The sequence below is a fragment of the Leptodactylus fuscus genome, chromosome 1, assembly GCF_031893055.1.
Source record: "Leptodactylus fuscus isolate aLepFus1 chromosome 1, aLepFus1.hap2, whole genome shotgun sequence".
NCBI classification, from domain to species: domain Eukaryota; kingdom Metazoa; phylum Chordata; class Amphibia; order Anura; family Leptodactylidae; genus Leptodactylus; species Leptodactylus fuscus.
Genome location: NC_134265.1, coordinates 57,006,017 through 57,026,445, shown reverse-complemented (window position 1 = coordinate 57,026,445; position 20,429 = coordinate 57,006,017). Strand labels below are relative to the sequence as shown.

The window sequence follows — 20,429 nt, the reverse complement described above, 5'->3', positions numbered from 1 at the left end:
CAGGGCGAGAAAATGGTGCACAAACATTACAGATGCTGTGCGGGTTTCCAATACATCTCTTGTATTGTCCCACAAAAATACATAGAATCTACATAAAGATCAGCATAAAATGCCAAACCGAACAAGATTTACCTTCATTTTCTCCAAACGTCATTAACAGGGGAGGCAGACCTGTTTCATCATCAGCAATAAGACTGAGATCTCGGCTGACGCATTTCTCTATGCAGCAAAGCATTCTACAATCTGATGTAGAAGACACTTTGAAGGCACTGAATGTTTCTTCTGTTTCGGGTACCTGCGGTTTGGACACGTCATGTGCAGTCTCTGTTTTTTCTGCGCTAGCAGATTGCTTTGTATTATCGTCAAACGATCCAAGGGCCTGTGGAAAGAGAAGGATTTACTAATCTGACCTTTTATAACAGTGGTAGGGAACCTTCGGCTCTCCAACTGCTGTGAAACTACAACTCCCATCATGCTCCATTCACTTCCATGGGAGTTCCCAGAACAGCAGAGCAAGTATGCATGCAGGGAGTTGTAGTTTTGCAACAGCTGGAGAGCCGTACATTCCCTACCCCTGCTTTATAATGTCAATAAGATGGAAAAGTAAGCCCAACTATTGCCCTTTAGTTCTAGATCTGCTTATTCTAATAGAGCACGTCAGATTCTCCCTTCCAGATCCCACTTGGTACAGTACTCTGTATTGGACACAATAAGGCTCAAACATTTGCCAGGGCCTCATGCATACATCAGGATTATTGCTTGTTGTATACCTCTGTACTCTCGGATGTATTACAACCAGCCATCCATCAAGCAGAGTGGTAAAAAGAAATTGTATACTGCAAAGCAGGTTTGGGTTTTCTGTTTTTGTTTCCAGTGGCCTATTGCATAGGAAAGTGGAGCCTGTTGTTAAAGATACACCACATACTACCCCAGACATGTTTTGCCTCAGTGAGGTAAAAGGAGACTGGCTATATTCAGTGTATGTCGACTGTACGCCGAATGTGTTCACATCTCATTATATGAATAGAGTCTAAGAAAAACTGTTTTGCAGATCAATATCAACAAAACAAAGTGCAAGCTCAAGACTAAACATATACATGCATAGACAGATGTACTGGGTGTCCCTGTAGTAATATACCACACACGGCATCTCCATCAGATTATACACAATATCTGAATAGAGCAGAGATGGTACTGCCATAATATCCACAGTTTAAAGATATTAAAGTTACATAAAACAAATGTTCTTCCCTAAGTGTTGAAAGGTTATACAGTTTTCCTGCACACTTATGGATGAATCCCTTACAGTTCTTACAGTTTAGAAGATCTCTACTTGCAAACCTTCAATCCGAACCTTCATTGTTGACCTCTGTCTGGATCATGTGATGGACACATCAGTACATTGCACGCTGCAGTTAGGGTCTATTCACATTGCATCTGTAGCGCACATTGGCAAAGCATTTCCTGACATATACTGACAGATGCCTTCAATCCATGTCACTGTATAAACCCCTTTATATCACATAGCAGTATATGGCGTCTCTGTACACAACAGCGCAGCAGACTATCACACATGGCAAATGGGCAGTCCAAACTAAAGGGGACTCTAGCTTTAGTTACCCGAGCTGTGAGACCTTCACATCACCAGGGCAGATCATCATCCCCCAGAAATAAATGATGAAGATTCCCATTAAGTGACTGCAAACAGACCTGAATACCATATCAAAGTATCCTGGAAAATGGTATAACTTCTTATACAAAGAATAAGCTACAAATGTAACATCCTTTAAGTCGGAGTAATGAAGAATAGACCACTGTACGGCTACAGTCACACTATAGTTAATATTTGTTGCTGTCATCCATTATAGTAGGCAGCAATAGACATTAACTGTAGTACAGTAATGGACACAAACTGAGCCCCCACTGTCTGTGTCCGTTCACATTGACTCTACTGTAAACATGACATGCGCTTTCATCCATCATGTTTGTCTACTTTTGTAACAAGAAATAGTCCTGTAGGGGCAACATGGTGGCTCAGTGGTTAGCCCTGCAGCACTGGAGTCCTGGGTTCGAATCCCGCCAGGAACAACATATGCAAGGAGTTTGTACGTTCTCCCCGTGTTTGTGTGGATTTCCTCCCATTCTACAAAAAAGACATATTGATAGCAGAAAAAAAATGTACACTGTGATCCCTATCCACAATCTACATTAATGATTCTACATGGATGATTCCTTCCATCAGAAATGTAAAACATACAACAGAAGATAGTTCCCATCATGTTTTTTACATTGGCGTGAATGCAGACGGTCAGCCAACACAGGGGCTCCATCTGTATCTGTCATTTAAGAAAACGGTAGTGTGAACCTAGCCTAAACCATTGCACTGCAGAAGCAAACAAAAATGTCGCTTTTATTTACCGCCATGGCAGAATCTGGTGACATTGGAGTTGCTGGACTTGAGTCTGTAGCCTTTTTGCCAACAGCAGCAAGTTTACTTGTGTCTGCAACTTCTCCATTAGGTAATAAGCCATCAGCAAACCACACTCTCTTCTGTTCCTTTGGATTCATTCCTGGAAACATGGTAGATAAACATTATAATGATCCACATATAAGACACTTACCCATCTGATCAAAATACACTCAAGAAACCGAAGCGAACAAACACAAGATCACTACAGGTAACTCATAAAGGTACATTGATATTGACACGCTCCTTACACTTCTCTGCTCATAGATATCCAGAGGTTTATGTAAGATCTCCGATGTCATATGAAGTTGGATATGTACAGTCACAATACTGCAGTAAGTCTGCTTGAGGCTATTTTGAACCTCTCTGAACTTCCTCGGTGGGTGTGACGGGTGTCGCACTTGTTTACAATAAATAATGATAATGGTGAAGTCAGCGAGAACCACTTGTAGCCAGTTAGTGCCACTCCAGTTGCAAGACTGCCCGGATCCCTGGTCAGTCTCTACATCTTGGATATTCGTGACACACAAGAGATGACTGTTTAGTCAAACAATGGATGCAGCAGAGACCCACCTCACGCAGTGATTGACTTGAGTAGGCACTTCCTGTGTGCTGTGACGGGAACAGGAAGTGGAGACCAGCAGGGACCTGGTAAGTGTTGGAACAGGATGGCAAAGAATTGGTGAGTAGAGTCCAGAGTTTTGCAGTTTTAAGAAAAATGTTTTCCCAGGTAGACAACCAGTTTAGGTTTGACTGCTCTTCCCTGCCACAAGCAGCCAATATAGGATATCCTCAGCAAGTAGGACTCACAACATGTCAGTGGATGGTAAGTTCTATATGTATTAAATTATTGCATTATATGACCCCTTCGTAGAGCTAAAGGCAGCGTGTGATGGTTTATCAGCAGTAGCAATAAAAAATAAAAGGCGGACTACATTAGTAAATGAAGAGTCAAGGATACATAAAGCACATACAGGCAATGAAGGAGCTTTATGAAACGGCCTAAAAAGAAAGACCCGTCTCTGTTGCCCAAAGCAACCAATCAGAGTTTGGCTTTTTTTTTCAAATTCAACACTTGAAAAATGAAAGCTGTGCTGTGATTGGCTGCAACGGGCAACATTGTAGAAAAACTCAGTTTTATAAATCTCTGACATTTCGCATATGGATGAGCATAAGCACATGACATCAAAGGATCAAAAGCATTAAATATCTTTTATCCAAGGCCCAGGGCTTGCAGACTTTGGGTGAGGACACACACGGCAGCTGTCATGAGTATTTGCATGTTACCAGTGTTTTCTATTACTGTTTGACCAATTTTTTGCTTAATGCTTGTTATTTCTAAATGGAAGATTCATGTGCAAAGCCATATGTCTAACCAATAGCAAGCAATAAATGTAATAGAAAACAGCAGTGGCATATACCATTACACGATCAGCCCTGTGTCACTGCTGCCATATGTGTCCTCACCCCTGGCATCCTCCAAAGCACTGATGGGTATCAGGTGAAGTCCTACTGGTGACAAGTCACACACTTCCACAGTTTTAGAGTGAAGTCACAATCTGGGGCAGATTTATTAAGACTGGCATTTTGTACGCCAGTCCTAATAATGGCCCTGACAGGAAGAAAGGCACCCGGGCCTCTGACCAGGGCGCCAAAGTGGAAATGTACCCAAGTTCAATTCCAGTATAACACATGGCAGAAAACTGGCGTTAGTTATAATAACTATGTCGGGCAGGAGGGTGGTGGGCATAGAACAGGGGATGTTGCACATCTTTGGCAAAAGAAAGAACCTTGCGCCAAAGAGGCCTAACATTATCAGACATTTATGTCAGAAAGGCCTGGTTCACATCTGCGCAAGGGTTTCTGTTCTGGGGTCCACTTGGGAACCCCCTGAATGGAAAACTAATCCGCATTAAAAAGTGGTTACCTCAGGAAACCCGTGGACCCATAGACTATAAAGGGGTCCGTGTGGTTTCTGCATGTAAAATGCGGAGAGAAAAGTGCTGCTTGCAGGATTTTTCATGCAGAGAGGGGAACAGAATGGCCCAAACGCAGATGTGAACTGGGCCAAAGCTGGCGTAGATGTGTTGATAAATTCCCCCCCCATTGTGATTTACAAAAGCCACAACATAAAATGCAATGCGTGGATAAACCCTTATATCCCACACTGATCTACTTTTATATGCAAACGCCAGTCATTTATTAACGTTTCTTACATTTGCTGAACTGGATTTTATAAAACATACGGGGTAAAAGGGCACCATAACATACCATGTGGTTATAATGGGGTTGTAAAGTTAACATTCCATGCTTTAAAGTGCATCTGTCACTAAACATATGCATGTGGGATACGGGTATCTGATGATTATTCACAAAGGGTTAAGCAGCGGCCCTGATCACAACACCACAAAGTTAACCATCAGTGATTTTACAGTATAGCATTAAAAAGAACAAAGCGAGCATTAAAAGCTATGCAAACAAGTGACAAGCTAGGTGCAAATATAGGGCAAAACAGGATCTTGCACAAGATCAACTTGAAGGAACACTTCAGGAAACCACTGATACATTAGGGGGGTAGTACTCTGCCTTAAAATGTGCCAAAAAGTGACCTACATGCCATGCTCCAGATTTATTAAGATTTATAGACACTTTTTAAAGTGCCCAGAGAAGAGGAGACAGAGTGGAAAAGTAAAATGCACTCAGATTAATAGCGTGCCAACACTTCAGAGCAAAATTTTGTGAAAAAGTGGAATAAATAAAAGAGGGCTCAAAATGATCACACAGCCAGCACCTCTGTGATACATTTGGCACAGTTTCCGACTGCATAGGCTAGCTTTAAGTTGTCTAAACTTTGGACACAATTGATAAATCTGCCCCAAAATCTTATGTCCTGTATCAATCTTGTCTGGAGTTTTCCTTTAAAGGGTTGTACAGAGAAAGAAATGTATCACCAGTCCATGGAATAAGTGACAACCGCTTACTCACAAGACCAAGTCTGGGCCAGAAAGCTTGGTCCATGTGTGTTTTGGATTTAATGGTGGTGGCATAGACTCCTAGCTTTGTAGATCTAAATGATGACAGGAGCCCCTGCCTCCTCTCAAAATACTGTCCCATATAGTACAGGGACTCCTAGCATCACCATTAACTATAATGCTAGGAATACCTCTAACGGTATGTTTCATGGCTGAAAATCAGTCATGTGAATAAGCGATAAGGGCTAGTTCACATGGGGATAAGCGTCACATATTTTGGTCCTGATTCTGATATGGGAAGCCGCATCAGAATTGGACCAAAATGCACCTGCCACGACTGTCGCAGCTTCTGACAGTTGCGGCTTCCTCCTTCGGAGTAGGTTCAATGAATGGGTCTAGTCCGGAGGGTGCTGTTGCGAGGTGGATGCCGGGGCCTGAGTCAGCCGCGGAGTCCGCCTGAAGAAAGGACAGCTCGCATCTACATAGTCTACATAGACCTCCATTGTTAAGGGGTGGATTCGGCATCAGAATCCGCCCCCTCTTGCCCCGTGTGAACGAGCCCTAATAGTCTGAGAGCTGGAAATGGAGAAGTAGAAGAGCATGTGCGCTGCCACTCCATATAGGCTTTGCAGGACTGAATGGTGTAGTAGTGCACATGCCCGACTATATGCTCCACATAAACTGTTCTTCTTCGTCCCTCATTTATATAATCGGTAAGGATTCTAGTGGTAAGATCCTTATGGATCAAACACCTATCCTGTGGAATGGCGCTGAATTTCGCTCTTGGTACAACCCTTATAACCTCTGCCCTGATTACAAGATTCTCCCTCTGACAGCTCATTCATTTCTGTATATAACAAGGACTATGAGATATTTAAGTGCATATTCCTCCTTTGAATCAGTAGGTGCTCATGTATCCCAACCAGTTATTTTCCATCTATTCATCATCTCTAATTTACCTTCAGCTCCTGGTTGTTTAAGTACTGAGCCAGGCACCAAAATAGTGGGCGGAGGAGAGTTATTTGTACCTGCTGCCTGCACGAAAGGAGGAATGGTAGAACAGTACTCAGAGGGGACAGTGGGATTTGGACTAGGAGCGGTTGGGCTCATCATCCTCTTAAAGGCCTGTACTAAAGGAAGGGAAACAAAACACAACACTATTGATAGGGAAACACTAGCTTGCTAGGTTGTAAAGTTCACAAAAGATCGGAGGAGAAGGAGAAAAAACCTCACCCAAGAGGACAGAAAGAAATATAAAAGCAAAACAGATTCTTATACTGACTGACGTCCTCCAAGTGACAAGCCAATACAACTAGCGGACCATTATAAATTCTGGGTCTAGACATGCCTGATAACAAAGGTCTCGGATTGCTCTGAGCTGACTGGGTTCATATCACGGCCAGGACTGCATATGGTGTTGCATAAGGTCTGCCACGTTTTACCCTATGCACTACAAAAGGGTGAACTCCACAGTATGAATTAAAGAGGTTTTAAGGAACTTTTTAATTTAGGATGATTTTTTTTTTAGGGTGCTGAAACAAGGTACCCCCGAATGAACTGTCTGCAGAGGCATCGGCGCTCAATAAATGGCACTTTTGTTCACAGGCCACGTGACATCACATTCATTGGTCATATGACCTAATTGCAGTTCAGTCCCATTCAAATGATCTGCGATACCAAGCACAGTTGCTATACAAATGTACAGTGCTGTGCTTGGTAAGTACTGAAGAGGCTGCAGCATTCACAAGAACACTGTAACCTCTTCAAAGAGCTGTTGGGACCCTCCCAATCTTTATTTAGTCTGGAAAACCCCTTTAATAAGCTGCAGATTTAAAATCCACACCATGGGACCATTTCATATGCAGGTTAGGCACAGATTTGTAACCATTGGATTGATAAAAATAGGTAAAAGATCCTATAAAGGCGCAAATGTCCACCCTCAACTCTATCCTATGTGGATAGATTAATCTGCTCCATCCACACATCATTACTGTTTTAATAATTAATCATTGAAAAGATCAGAATCAGAATACATAATATGGAAAAGTACAGGCTTGGCACCTGGCATGTTGCAGTTTTAGGACGTCAGTAAGTAGGACAGAAGTTAGTAAAGAATGAAATGGAATATTAGAGCGTGAAATGCCACATCTACTGCTGGTTAACCATGCCTGGAGGCTTGAGGAAACCAGAAGTCATAAATGTGGTCCGAGTATGCCGAGAACAAAAGGTTCCTTACCTTTAGTGATAGAGTCATAGCAAACCACACAGACTCGGGCTTCTTTCTCCAGGTACTGCAGCCTGTGCTTCTGACTACAGCAGACAGCACAAAACACCTAAGTAAACAAAACGCACAGTAACTGAGGATGTTCTTTACAGGATTACATACCTGTGATCTATAAATCATGTAGAAAGATTTCCCGGGTGACTAATCTGAGACTACACCCATAACACTTAGGTTTAAGCACCTTTAAAGAAGGGTTTTATTCCCTCTCTTTTGATGCAAATGCCTTCAAGTTTCTCACGTGTAGTAGTGATACAGGTCAGAGTAAAAACGATACAACCATTATATATTTATTTATTTACATCCCACCTTTCTGTGTATACAGCCCCTGTACCATCCTGTTTCTTTGTTGTGTAGTAATATTTGATTCTACTCACTTTGTCCTAAACTTTTTTTTCTTTTTTTCAGATTGGCAGGGGTTTAACTACCAGGCACCCCATAGATCAGCTCTTTCTCCATAATGGTTTGGACTGTAGTGCTCACTCTATGTACTTTTAATAGCTGAACTGCAGAGCTTGTCTCATAGACTTGAATGGGCCAACTGCTGCAACTCACAATCCCAAGGAGACAGCTGATGTGTCGGGGTCCCCGTAGTTGGACCCCTGACATTCTAAGGTTAATGTCCTATCCTATGGAGAGAACTTCAATAGAAAGGGGGCAGATGGAGTAAAGGTGATCTTGGCCTATGAGATGGAATAAAGTGTCCGTGTACTGAAGTCCAACACAAGCCCCATCACGACTGCATTAAAACATGAGTCCATCATAAAAAGAAGAAGATTGACTAGGTTCGCACTGCTCTGGGGGACCCGACAGATGGAGAGCAGAGTTGGTAAAACATCCAATGGGGTCTCTTGTATTTTAACTGAAAATCCATGAAGGACTTTTATCTCTATCTATCTTTGGCAGGGTCTCCATTCACAGATCCCAGCCTTACTGACACATCTTCTCTTGTTGCAGCACTTCTGTTTTTGACTATAAAACTGTATGAGTGTTTCCAACAAAAAGGTGCTGTCCAGGATTTGGGGCACCTCATGGGTCAGTCGTGGTGGGTGTAAAAGAAAAACAAAAGCATACTCGTCTGTACCCAGTACTTCACTATTCGCCCTGCTCTCCTTTCCATCACATCCCAGAAGTTCTGAGGGTCACGTGAACACCGAGACCAATCATCGGTAAAGAACCTGTGACATATGTGAGTGACATCACCAGCGACTGCTGAGGCCACTGACTAGTCTCAGTGGTCATGTCAGCCTCGTGGCTTCTGACGCCATGGTATGCAACATAAAGGGGACAGTGGATGGACAAAGGAGTTTTGGGGATAGATGAATATGCTTTATTTTTCTTTTACATACACTATGGCTGCCGCAGGTCGCTGGATAAACCCTTAGACTCAGAAATCAGGCCATAGAGTGGAAATAGTGTGAATGACCCTTTACAGATCCTCTGGTTCCAGCAGAGACAGTCCATTCATTGATGTTGCCGTCCATCTTTTGGTCATGGCCTTACCTTTGATTTCTACACACATGGTAGTGCAGCAAGTCAACTGAGAGAGCAGAGATTGGCTACAGCAGTCACCTGACCACAACCAGAACACCGTCAGCAGATCTCATCAGGGATCTGCAATAGGCCTCCAACACACTATTTTTACCCTATAGCCTGATTTTTATTTGCAGCATCCTTAAATCTAAACTTTCAAATAACTTTTCAGTAAAACCTGTGTGCGTACATGAAGAGAAACAAGGTTTGGCAACTATATTCAGATTTTTTTTTAGGAGTTCTTCCTCTGTAATTCTCAGTGGTCCCTGGTCTAGTGGGTAAAGATGTCTCCCATACACAGCACACCCATAAAACAGGAGATTCTGCTTCTTAACACACAAACACACTCACTCATAAGCAGCATAATACAGGACATTATAGAACAGTGCTAAACAGTCTGAATGTGAATAACGCACTTGGATTTATTAATCGCCGCTGCTGCCTCTTCTTCATCACTCAACTAAACCCCCCCCCCCTTCTATATTCATAGACTTCTATGAGTTCATGTAATGTGTTACATTTGTGGGCTGGTAGTCTATCTTGGGAGACAAAGATGAACTCAGAAGAGATTTCAGAGTAAGTAAAGAGTTTAGGAGGGGCGGAGGAGGAAAACAGCCTGAAAATTGTAGAATAAGCATTTTTCTCAGATAAAGGGAGTCTCCCCCAGCAATATTCAATGGCTAGCAACGCTTTACACACCATATTACAGTGATATACATTATACATTTGTTATTTGTCATTTTTTGTAGTTTTGGATTAATACAACTTTGAGATCTCATACCAGAAGTAGGCAACCTTCAGTACTCCAGCTGTTGTCAAACTACAACTCCCAGCATGCATACTTGCTCTGCTTTTCTTGGAACCCGCACGGAAGTCAAAGGAGCATGTTGGGAGTTGTAGTTCCATCACAGCCGCTGGAGTGCCGAAGGTTGCTGGCCTGTGTTATAGAAATGAGGCAAATGGATACACTGGCTGCAATGTGTCTTCAGCTCCTGGAGCACTGCTCTTGCTGCTCAAGTAGGATGGGTGATGTCAATTGTCACTACATATAGTGGTGCAGGCAGGAGATGGTAGTGATCTGAGAGGCAGGACCACTGAAGGCCCGCCTCCAGTGCACCTACTGCCTCATTTACATAATATTTCAAAGGGTTTTTTTTCTCTCCAAAATCTACAAAAGTGACATACATAAAGTTATATTCTTTATCACTGTGATGTGTTCTGTAACTCAGTAGTGACAGTTCATTATACTCGTGGGAGGTGGTAGACTCCTTTTAAAATACCTTACACAGTAATATTCACTTGTATTATTGATATAAGCAAAGACTGTTATAAGGTTAGTGACTATGTAAGCTAGTACAACCATTCCATACGTAGAGATGAGCGAATAGTATTCGAGACTATAGTTTCGAATACCTCGCTACATAGGAATGAATGGAAGCGGCCGGCGCTTAACCCCTTGGTGTTCAGCCGCATTCATTCATTCCTATGGGAGCGAGGTATTCGAAAATATAGTTTCGAATACTATTCGCTCATCTCTACATACGAGCTACTTACTTTTCCACAAGCTCTACAATGGTGCCTCCGCTTTGTGAAGGTGAACCTGGTGCTGCAGTTCATGCAGTTTGGGGCTTCAGAGTCAGGAATCCAGGTGGGCTGCCTCTGCCCAGGTACAGGATTATCCATTGCCTCATACTCAGGTCTTGCCATCGCTTCCTTCACACTGAGCTCAGGACTGTCATCAGTATCTTCATTCAAAGATCCTCGCAAACCACTTTGAGAATGCACGCTGTCTGATCCAAGATCTTCAGGCGTTTGGTCAGAATGAGTTCGTTCTGAAATCTGATTATTTAGCCTTTCAGGTTGGCTAAGAGTCAGAGACTTTGGTGGCTGATTAAACAACTGCTTCGGCCTAGCACCGCCAACATGAGAAACCATAGTAGCACCAGTAAGGTTCCCTTGATTTGGGGGTTGAGACGGAGAAGCAGGTTGATGCTGTGAAGCATCCGCAGTGTCGCTATGTGCTTTGCCTTGAGCTATTTCCCGAGACTGTAACTCCCCGGCAGCAGTGCTATTCCCACCTGATTCAGCACAAGTTACATCACAAGGTGTGAGATTTTCCAGAGCGGCTTCTTTATTTGAAGGAACACCTTCCTCACTAAGAAAAGCATCCAGCTCGGCGTCACTAACGTATGTGTCACTTAACAACAGGTCATTACGGTCACTTATGAAATCATATAATACGGCATTTTCAAAATCAGGGCTATAAATATTGTCACCATGGGCTGGGCTCGGAGTAATGGGCTTGCATGTGTCCACTGTAGGCAACTCAGTAACTAGTTGTGGTGAGAATTTGTTGTCTGAAGACTTCATTTCATTGGCGATACATTTCTCAGGTACAGATAACAGAGGTGTGGGCTCGGTTGATATCTCAGGGTCATTTTGTGAAATACCAGATGCTACTTCTCCTGAGGCTTGGTTATATTGCCCCATGGAAGAGTCTTTCACAGGCGAATCCCTACCTTGTGTAGTACAATTTATCAAAGCACCAGGTAGAGATTCTGATGATGCTGTGGAAGCCTTAGTTAATTCATCATTGCTCTCTGCGGTCGCCATGCTTGGGATCTCATGCTTTTCCACAGTCAGACGTTCCTTTTGGCACGCGCCTAAATTACTATAAATCTCACTCGTCAAACCAAAGTCTGCACTTTCTGGAGTTAACATTGAGACATCTATATCCGTCAATGGTTTTATTTCCTTAGGCTCAAAAGTCAACGTATCAGCCAATTCCGCCTCCTGTCCTTTTGACTCAATGCCAATCTGATCCTCAGGTAATGTCTCATAACAGAGATCATCGCTTACGTAGCCATCAGTGCTAGAGGAACTTGACGTACTGGTGGAGTCAATACTAGAAGCAATGTCAGAAGCTTCTCTTGCATTGTCCAAGTCGGCAGCGAGATCGGAGGCAACATTGATATTTGTGCTACTAGCCTCTGGGCTTATGTCAAGCAGATTTGCTTGGCTTTCAGGTAACCAGTTTGATTCCCTTGTAGCGACATCTGCACAACGCAGTTCCTCATTTCCTAATGAAACTGTCAGATCTGAAGCTGGGATGGTAAAGAAACCTGGGTCAGAAAGCAACTCAAGGTCAGAGACAACATTCCCGCTTGGCTGGAGAGAATCAGGAATTAATGATTCATTGCTGCTTGCTGTATGAATCAGGCTGCCCGTGTCACTGATAAGGTCACATACAGGGACACTACTCCTCCCGGTGCTTGATTCATCTTCATTAGATTTTCCTTCCTCTACACAAGATAAGAGATCTGGCCCGGTGACATTTCTTTCACCTTGTGAGACAGGAGCTACGTTTTTAAACTCTTCTTCATTCAGACATACAGGAGGTGGAGCAACTTCATGACTACTTCCATAGGACTGCTTCCCGGCAGCTGAGAAATCTGGTTGCAGGTAGAAGTCTCCTGAAGAAAGAGCACTTTGGTTTGGGTTTAGGGGTGCATCACATGGCTGGTAGGTTTCCAACTCGTCTGTGCAAAGAAAATAGTACAGTAAATGCTTCAAGTCTCAAATGTTTGTATATATATAATACTCTGCTTGTGTGTATACACTTCTGCGCTCCCTCTGCTCCTGTCACATGTGGAACTAGAGCACTAGAGTAGAGTACTAGCTGCACACTACATGCAAAGCCTTAGTTTGGCACTTTCCCTTTAGAATAAATAGATTTATTTAGAATACTGATTGATGTTCTGTTTACTTAGAATAAATTATTTTGTTTTCAAGAATTGTATACACATCAAAGGAAGCATTTGGGCAATAACATTTCTATAAACTTCCCAGTTATATTTCAGTAATACATACTTGGCCCCCTTGCAGACAACTGTATGAATGGTCAGTGTGATATCCATGTGTAGGCCGACAGTCCGGACCGCAAAATATGAAACAGGTCGTATTGTTGTCAGATTTTGAAACCCTTCTTCTGCGGCTCCTATTTATTGAATGGAAGGGGCCGAGGAAGAACGGCCGATGCATGGACGGCACACGGATGACATCTGTGTGGCCCCATTCATCATCTGTGCCGTTTACTCACGGCAGGCGGTTAGCATACAGTCGTTTGCAACCGGCTTTATACTGAGATAAGAACAGATTCATCTGTATTCTGCAGAGGAGATTTATCACAGATTGCTCTTACATGACGTCTTAGCGCTTCCTCTTTAAAGTGAACCTGTCAGATGATTTGTGATGGAAGGACGTGATAGGGAAGGAGAAGCTGAGCTCTGTGATAAATTATATATATGATTTAGACCAGGATTTTTGAGTAAAAAGCAGAGTAAACCCTGATAGGACTACTAAGGCTTAGTTCACATGTAAATAACGTGTGGCTTATTTTGGCACCGGAAAAAAAATACTTCCTAATTAGGAAGCTTTTTTTTACCTTGGCGCGCTTTTTGTGGAGCGTTTTTTTTTTTTTTTTTTTGTAAAAACCACTTCCAGGCGGTTTTCCCATCCTTTAAGAGAACAGGCCGCAAAAAATGTGTTGCGTTGTTTTGTAAAAAGAAAAAAAAAAAAAAACGCAGTAAAAAACGCTTCCCATTCACTTCTATTGCTTTCTTCAGGTGGAAAATGCCTGAAGAAAGGTCATGTCGCTTCTTTTTCTCTGCTAGTAGAAAAATCTGCTAGCAGGAAAAAAAAACCTAGCAGTCTACATAGACTAACATTGTATGGAGGAGGATTATGACGTGGATTCCGCTGTCAAAATCCTCCTCCATGTCTCCGTGTGAACTAGCCCTAAGAGAGCCTCAGACTCCTGCTACTCCTCCCACGAACACAGTGATTGACAGCCTTCAGATTGATAGAGAGAGAGCTGTCAATCATCCTTTTTTGCTCAGGAACTGGAGCTATAGCATTGCTGGATTTAAGAATTATATTATTGTAAGTTGACTCTCCATTCAATATCGGAGAGTGAACATAACTTATAAAATCCTCTTTTCACATGGACAATCCTCCATTCACACAGAGTTTTTTGGCGAGGAAAAAATTTGCATCAAGAATTAAAAATGTTTTTTCCTCCAGCACAATGTATGGACTTTGAAAAAACCTCTAGCGGTTTCTCCACAAGTTTTTTTGCCAATGCCACATGGATTTTCCGCCTCCCATTGACTGCGTTGGTTTTTGCAGACAGAATCTGCCTGAATGAAAAAGCTAGCAGAACCCATAGGGCTAGTTCACACAGGGCAAGTTGGAAGCGGATTTTGAGCGGAATCCACCTCAAAATCTGCTGCCAAAAATGGCTCCTATTGACTTCAATGGGAGTTGCTCGCTTCTTTTTTCCTAGTAGCAGAAGCTAGTAGCGGAATAAAGAAGCAAGCTGCCCTATCTTGCCGCAGATTCCATGAATCAGCTGAGGCATCCGCAGCACAAGGCTCCGGCCCATTCATTTGGGCCTAATCCATCGCTGAATGCCGCGAAGGGATGCCAGTGACCTGCACCAGCATCCCATCGCGGCAGCCACGATGGAATGTGTACACGCGTAATGTCATGTTAACTAGCCCATAGAACTTTACGGGGAGTCGCTTCTTTCCACGTGGATTCTCACACGGATTCATCGCCAAAATCCTCGCCAAAAAACTCTGTGTGAATGGACCCTAAAAGACTGGGGCTCCTCTAATTTTTCACAGCCCGACCCATTCATAAATGGCTGAAAGCCATGATCAGTCAAAACCATCAAAGATCCTCTAATTCATTAAAAAGCCAATTATTGGATTCCTCTGAAAGTATGTAATAAACTATACATCTAATTCTACAATATTAACAATTGTTTTCCTGACCCCCAACTCCACAGCCCTAGAATAAACACCCCTAAACAAACATGATAAATGCCCCAAATTGTCAGAACTCACCTGTATTCTGCTCAAAGTCATCAAGAAGTTTATCCAAATCCACAACTGCTGCTTGAAAGTAGGTATCCATCTTCCTTTGGATCCACAATCCGTTTTCTTTGGCACCTGAAATAAAAGGGAATTTATTAGGATCTTTATTAGAAGGACTTGCTTGAGATTTTGTTTGTAAATGAGATTTAGTAAAAATGTCTACCCCTTCTTCCCAACATTTAATACAATTTTCATAGGGGCTGCCATAGAACTTTCCCAAATTCCCTAGGCGGATCTTCCTAGTTATCCTACTAATCCTATCCTATCCTACTTCCTACTAATATTATAAATGTGAAAGTTGTTTGGATGTTTGTTCCTCAATCACGCAAAAACAGCTGAATGGATTTGAATGAAATATGGCACAGCTACTTTTTATCCCGGTAAATGACATGGTTTCACGACTGTTATGAATTTATATTCACATACTATATTACATTGCTCTTGCAGCAGCTTATCTCAGGTCCCAGGGCTGTTATCTCTCTTTGTAAACACTCAGCTAACCCTCAGTGTACAGGCATTTGTATATTATCTGATCTGCTCCAGGCACTGCAGACACACTGACATGAGCAATCACCTTTAATCCAAATTGGCAGTTTGTTAATTTTAAACATGCCTGGAAAAAGAGAATCTAATTTGTCGCAAACAACAAGAGCTATGAAAGTAGCCAGAAGTCACAGAGTTCTCCTCAAATGGAGCTGAGGGAGATCATCGATGCCAACAGTACACTCATTATATGGCATCACAGTGAGATGCTGAGATACCAGAACACATACAGGCACGGTGTGAAGAACAACTTCAGTGCCAGGTCAATTTGAGAGCTGCTGAAATGCCAGAGTAGGTAGATCATCAACGCCAACAACACGCTCATTATATGGCGTCCCAGCAAGGCAGCTGCTGAGATGTCGGAACAATCCCGGGTACAGCGCCAGGAACATGTTCAGCAAGAGGCCAACTTGACAGCTGTTGATACGCCAGAGCAGGCGGATCATCAACACGCTCATTATATGGCATCCCAGCAAGCTGCTGAGATGCCGGAATAATCACAGGCATGGTGCAAGGAACAAGTTAAGCAGCAGGACAGCTTAAGAGCTGCTAAAACGCTGGAGCAGGAAAACCATCGACGGCAGCAATTTGCTGAATATAGGCAGATCATCAATGCCAACAACCCACAGACGAAGTTGCGGGCAGAGGCTAGTAAAGTAATAAAGGCACAGGCCATCCCACCACTACTAAGAATTTCCATTCAAGATTAGAAAGCTGAAAAGGTGACCGTACTGGTTGTCACTCAGCCGCTGGGTCCTGCATTTAGGCTAATTTTCACCCTTTGCGTCACAAACATTGCAAACCGTGATGAGCCTGCAACAAGAAATTGACCGTTCTGTTGCAGATTTATAACAAATCCCATCCACTAGACTGGTACTGAACATTGTAGCGGACGGCCCACTTGCAATTCCACTGGCAGCTAAGCTGCTGTGAATATGTCAAGCATGGCCCCAGCCTAAGCCTATATTCAGACCAAAATGCCATTTTTATGAACGTAATGTAAATATAAAACATGTCAGCTCTCCTCTCCCAGGCGTGCCTCCTCCCGTATTGTATTTTACTTGGATGTTTGAAATAAAGGTATGAAATATTTTTATACTCTTCCAATGGTGAGTGCCCAGCTTTTCTTTTTTTTTTTACTTGCTGTAAGCACCACCAGTGAAGTATAAGGAATTTACCCCTGACTTTCCATAGCATAGTTTGTATGCATGCAGTAGTGCCACCTCATCCTTGACATTTTTTCATCATGGTAAAATAGCTGCTAGAAAACCACTACTAAGGACAGGCAACAAGTAGAAGAGACTTGTTTGGGCTAAAGAACACAAGGAATGGACATCAGGCCAGTGGAAATCTGTGCTTTGGTCTGATGAGTCCAAATTTGAGGTCTTTGGTTCCAACCACCGTGTCTTGATGCGACGCAGGAAAAGTGAACGGATGGACTCCACATGCCTGGTTCCCACCGTGAAGCATGGAGGAGGAGGTGTGATGGTGCTTTGCTAGTGACACTGTTGGGGATTTATTCAAAATCGAAGGCATACTGAACCAGCATGGCTACCACAGCATCTTGCAACGGCATGCTATTCCATCCGGTTTGCATTTAGTTGGCCCATCATTTATTTTTCAACAGGAAAATGACCCCAAACACACCTCCAGGCTGTGTAAGGGCTATTTGACCAAGAAGGAGAGTGATGGGGTGCTATGCCAGATGACCTGGCCTCCACAGTCACCAGACCTGAACCCAATCGAGATGGTTAGGGGTGAGCTGGACCGCAGAGAGAAGCAAAAGGGCCAACAAGTGCTAAGCATTTCTGGGAACGCCTTCAAGACTGTTGGAAGACCATTTCAGGTGACTACCTCTTGAAGCTCATCAAGAGAATGTCAAGAGTGTACAAAGCAGTAATCAAATAAAAAGGCGGCTACTTTGAAGAACGTAGAATATAAGACATATTTTCAGTCGTTTCACACTTTTTTGTTAAGTATATAATTCCACATGTGTTAATTCATAGTTTTGATTCCTTCAGTGTGAATCTACAATTTTCACAGTCATGTAAATACAGAAAACTCTTTGAATGAGAAGGTGTGTCCAAACTTTTGGTTTGTACTATGTACATATATATCTCAAATAGACTATAGATATTTCTGACTACACATTCACGTTTAACTCCTTTCTTACATCCGTTGTATTACGCTAGATTAATACTTGTCCTGGGCTCTCTGTTGTTTGGGTCTGCTTAATAACCCGAACAAAGAGTGTGTCTGCTAAGATGACAAAGAGTGTGTCCGTAGCTCTGTAGTGTCAGAGGGGGTGTTCCTTACCACCCAGCCATGACGCTGAGCGATGAGGAACGCCTCCCCCCGAGTACTAGTCTATGGACGAATACTGTCAGGAAGAGGGGGGCGTTCTTTACCGCTCAGCGTCATGGCTGGGTGGTAAGGAACGCCCCCTCTGGCACTACAGAGCTACGGACAGTACTGTCAGGAGGGGCATTCCCAGCTGGACTATCAGGAACGTCCTTCTGACAACGAAAATATATCGGTAACAGCGTTGATAGGGCTTCCCTCGGGGCACATAACGGGAAAGCCGATAGTGCACTGTCAACTTTCTAGTGGTATATAAAACCGCATGTACCCATGGACATAAAAGGTCCTTTATAAATAACCAGTGACACTGGAGATCTGGCACTAATGCCTGTGATCAAAGTTTTCTGTAATCACAGGGATTTTCTTATTTTACACCCCTGATGCCAGTCCCCACTGCTCCATTATTTATAATACCGCAGGAGCCATCCTGATGTTTGCCTGTGGTAGGCCTCAAAGGTTACGCAGTAATTAAAGTTTTTTTTAAAAAAGAAAAACTGAAAAAAAGTTTTTAACAGATATTAAATAAATAAAAAGCATCACCCCCTTCCCCCGGATCTTAAATAAGATAAACAAAACTATTTTAAAGTTTTCATTTAGAAAAATGTCAAGTATTAGGTATTTCCATATCCAAAAAAACAATATTTACGTCATACAGCGAATACCAAAGCGGTAAATACCATGTGAACAGAAATGGTTAATGAACAAAACCATATACTACTATTGGCTGCTGTACAGTATATAACACATAGACTTCTCTGACCATACATTCCCATTTAATAGGTTACCACAAAACACGCAAGAAGCAGATGACACACATTATTTATGTGTGTGTGTGTATATATATATATATATACTTATTATAAACACATACCAAAACATACACTGCTGCAGGCAGCTCTACATTATAGAGTCTACAGATACTTCTGGCTACACGTTTACATTACATACACATACAATCACAAACACCACTGCAGACAGCTCTACAGTATTATTTCTGATTGTACGTCCACATTACATAAACAAGCAGATATATATTATACACACATACAAGCACACAGACTACTGCAGGCAGCTGTACAGTATATAGTGCACAGACATGTCTGACTATACGCTCACATTACACAGAGCAGCAGACACACAGCTCTAGCACTGGTCAATGACTTTATTTGTCTTATAAGATGGCACCTTGCACCGGCCGCTGCTGTACAGAAGCACTACTATTTATAGCGCTGAACACACAGGCCGGCGCCGCACACCGTCTCCCCGCTCACCTCCTGAGTCATCCCGGCCTCATCCTGTCCCTCTGCCCCTCTAGGTGCGCTTCTGCCTCTCAAGGTACTTTCACCTCTGACGTCACTTCTCCCCGCCTCTCCATCATGTGAGTGGACGACGTCGTAGTCACATGATCGCTGAGGAGTCATGTGACCTGCAGGCAGTGCTGTGCGGTGCTTGGGAGAGCTGCCTGTGTGCACATAGAGATAGTCAGTGTGTGGCTGTGTGTATATACTGTACAGTGTATATAGGTAGTCAGTGTGTGACTGTGTGTATATACTGTACAGTGTATATAGGTAGTCAGTGTGTGACTGTGTATATACTGTACAGTGTATATAGGTAGTCAGTGTGTGACTGTGTGTATATACTGTACAGTGTATATAGGTAGTCAGTGTGTGACTGTGTGTATATACTGTACAGTGTATATAGGTAGTCAGTGTGTGACTGTGTATATACTGTACAGTGTATATAGGTAGTCTGTGTGTGACTGTGTGTATATACTGTACAGTGTATATAGGTAGTCAGTGTGTGACTGTGTGTATATACTGTACAGTCTATATAGGTAGTCAGTGTGTGACTGTGTATATACTTGTCACGGAGCGAAGGTATACGTCTTCCTCCGGAAGGTCTTTTGAATCAACACGGACGCAAGAGGTCGGGAGACAACAGCAATTTATTGTAATCCACAAAGTTAGTAGCCGGCGGCGGTCACATCAACCGTAATAACAATAAGTCCACAGAAGTCACAATCCAATGATAACTTTGGTTCCTTGGTCCTGTAACTAAATTCTGGCTCTCTGCAGAGCTGTGCACAGGCCGGCTAACACATACTAACTCCAAGCTACAACTATATACTAAACTGTTACTTCCTATATCTGGGGGTGGGAAGGGCTGAGTCACAGATCCTTCCCCCCTCACCTATGCCAAGGAGAGCAGACTCCCTGTCTCTTTTGAACAATGCACAGTCCAACATCTTCTTGGAGACACCGATCAGATTATCTCCACCCATTGTCCTCACTAGTTAGAGGTATTTGCATACAATGTGCTAACACACTAGACCC

At 42.9% G+C, this 20,429-nt stretch overlaps 1 protein-coding gene across 3 annotated transcripts in view; it reads right to left on the bottom strand.

Moving 5' to 3' along the window:
- The window catches only part of ZFYVE16 (zinc finger FYVE-type containing 16), a 40,672-nt gene extending 21,206 nt beyond the window's left edge, over positions 1-19,466 (bottom strand). The window contains exons 1-7 of one of the 3 annotated variants that reach the window (XM_075270913.1): positions 19,368-19,466; positions 15,163-15,267; positions 10,808-12,792; positions 7,676-7,772; positions 6,399-6,569; positions 2,419-2,570; positions 133-379 (exon numbers count right to left, since the gene is read on the bottom strand). In XM_075270913.1, coding sequence (XP_075127014.1) covers positions 133-379; positions 2,419-2,570; positions 6,399-6,569; positions 7,676-7,772; positions 10,808-12,792; positions 15,163-15,232 — 2,722 coding nt within the window. In that variant the 5' untranslated portion in view covers positions 15,233-15,267; positions 19,368-19,466. Of the gene's footprint in view, positions 1-132; positions 380-2,418; positions 2,571-6,398; positions 6,570-7,675; positions 7,773-10,807; positions 12,793-15,162; positions 15,268-19,367 lie in introns of those variants that run through there. The other 2 variants (XM_075270923.1, XM_075270933.1) reach the window with 2 other exon arrangements.
- Positions 19,467-20,429: the final 963 nt, after the last annotated feature.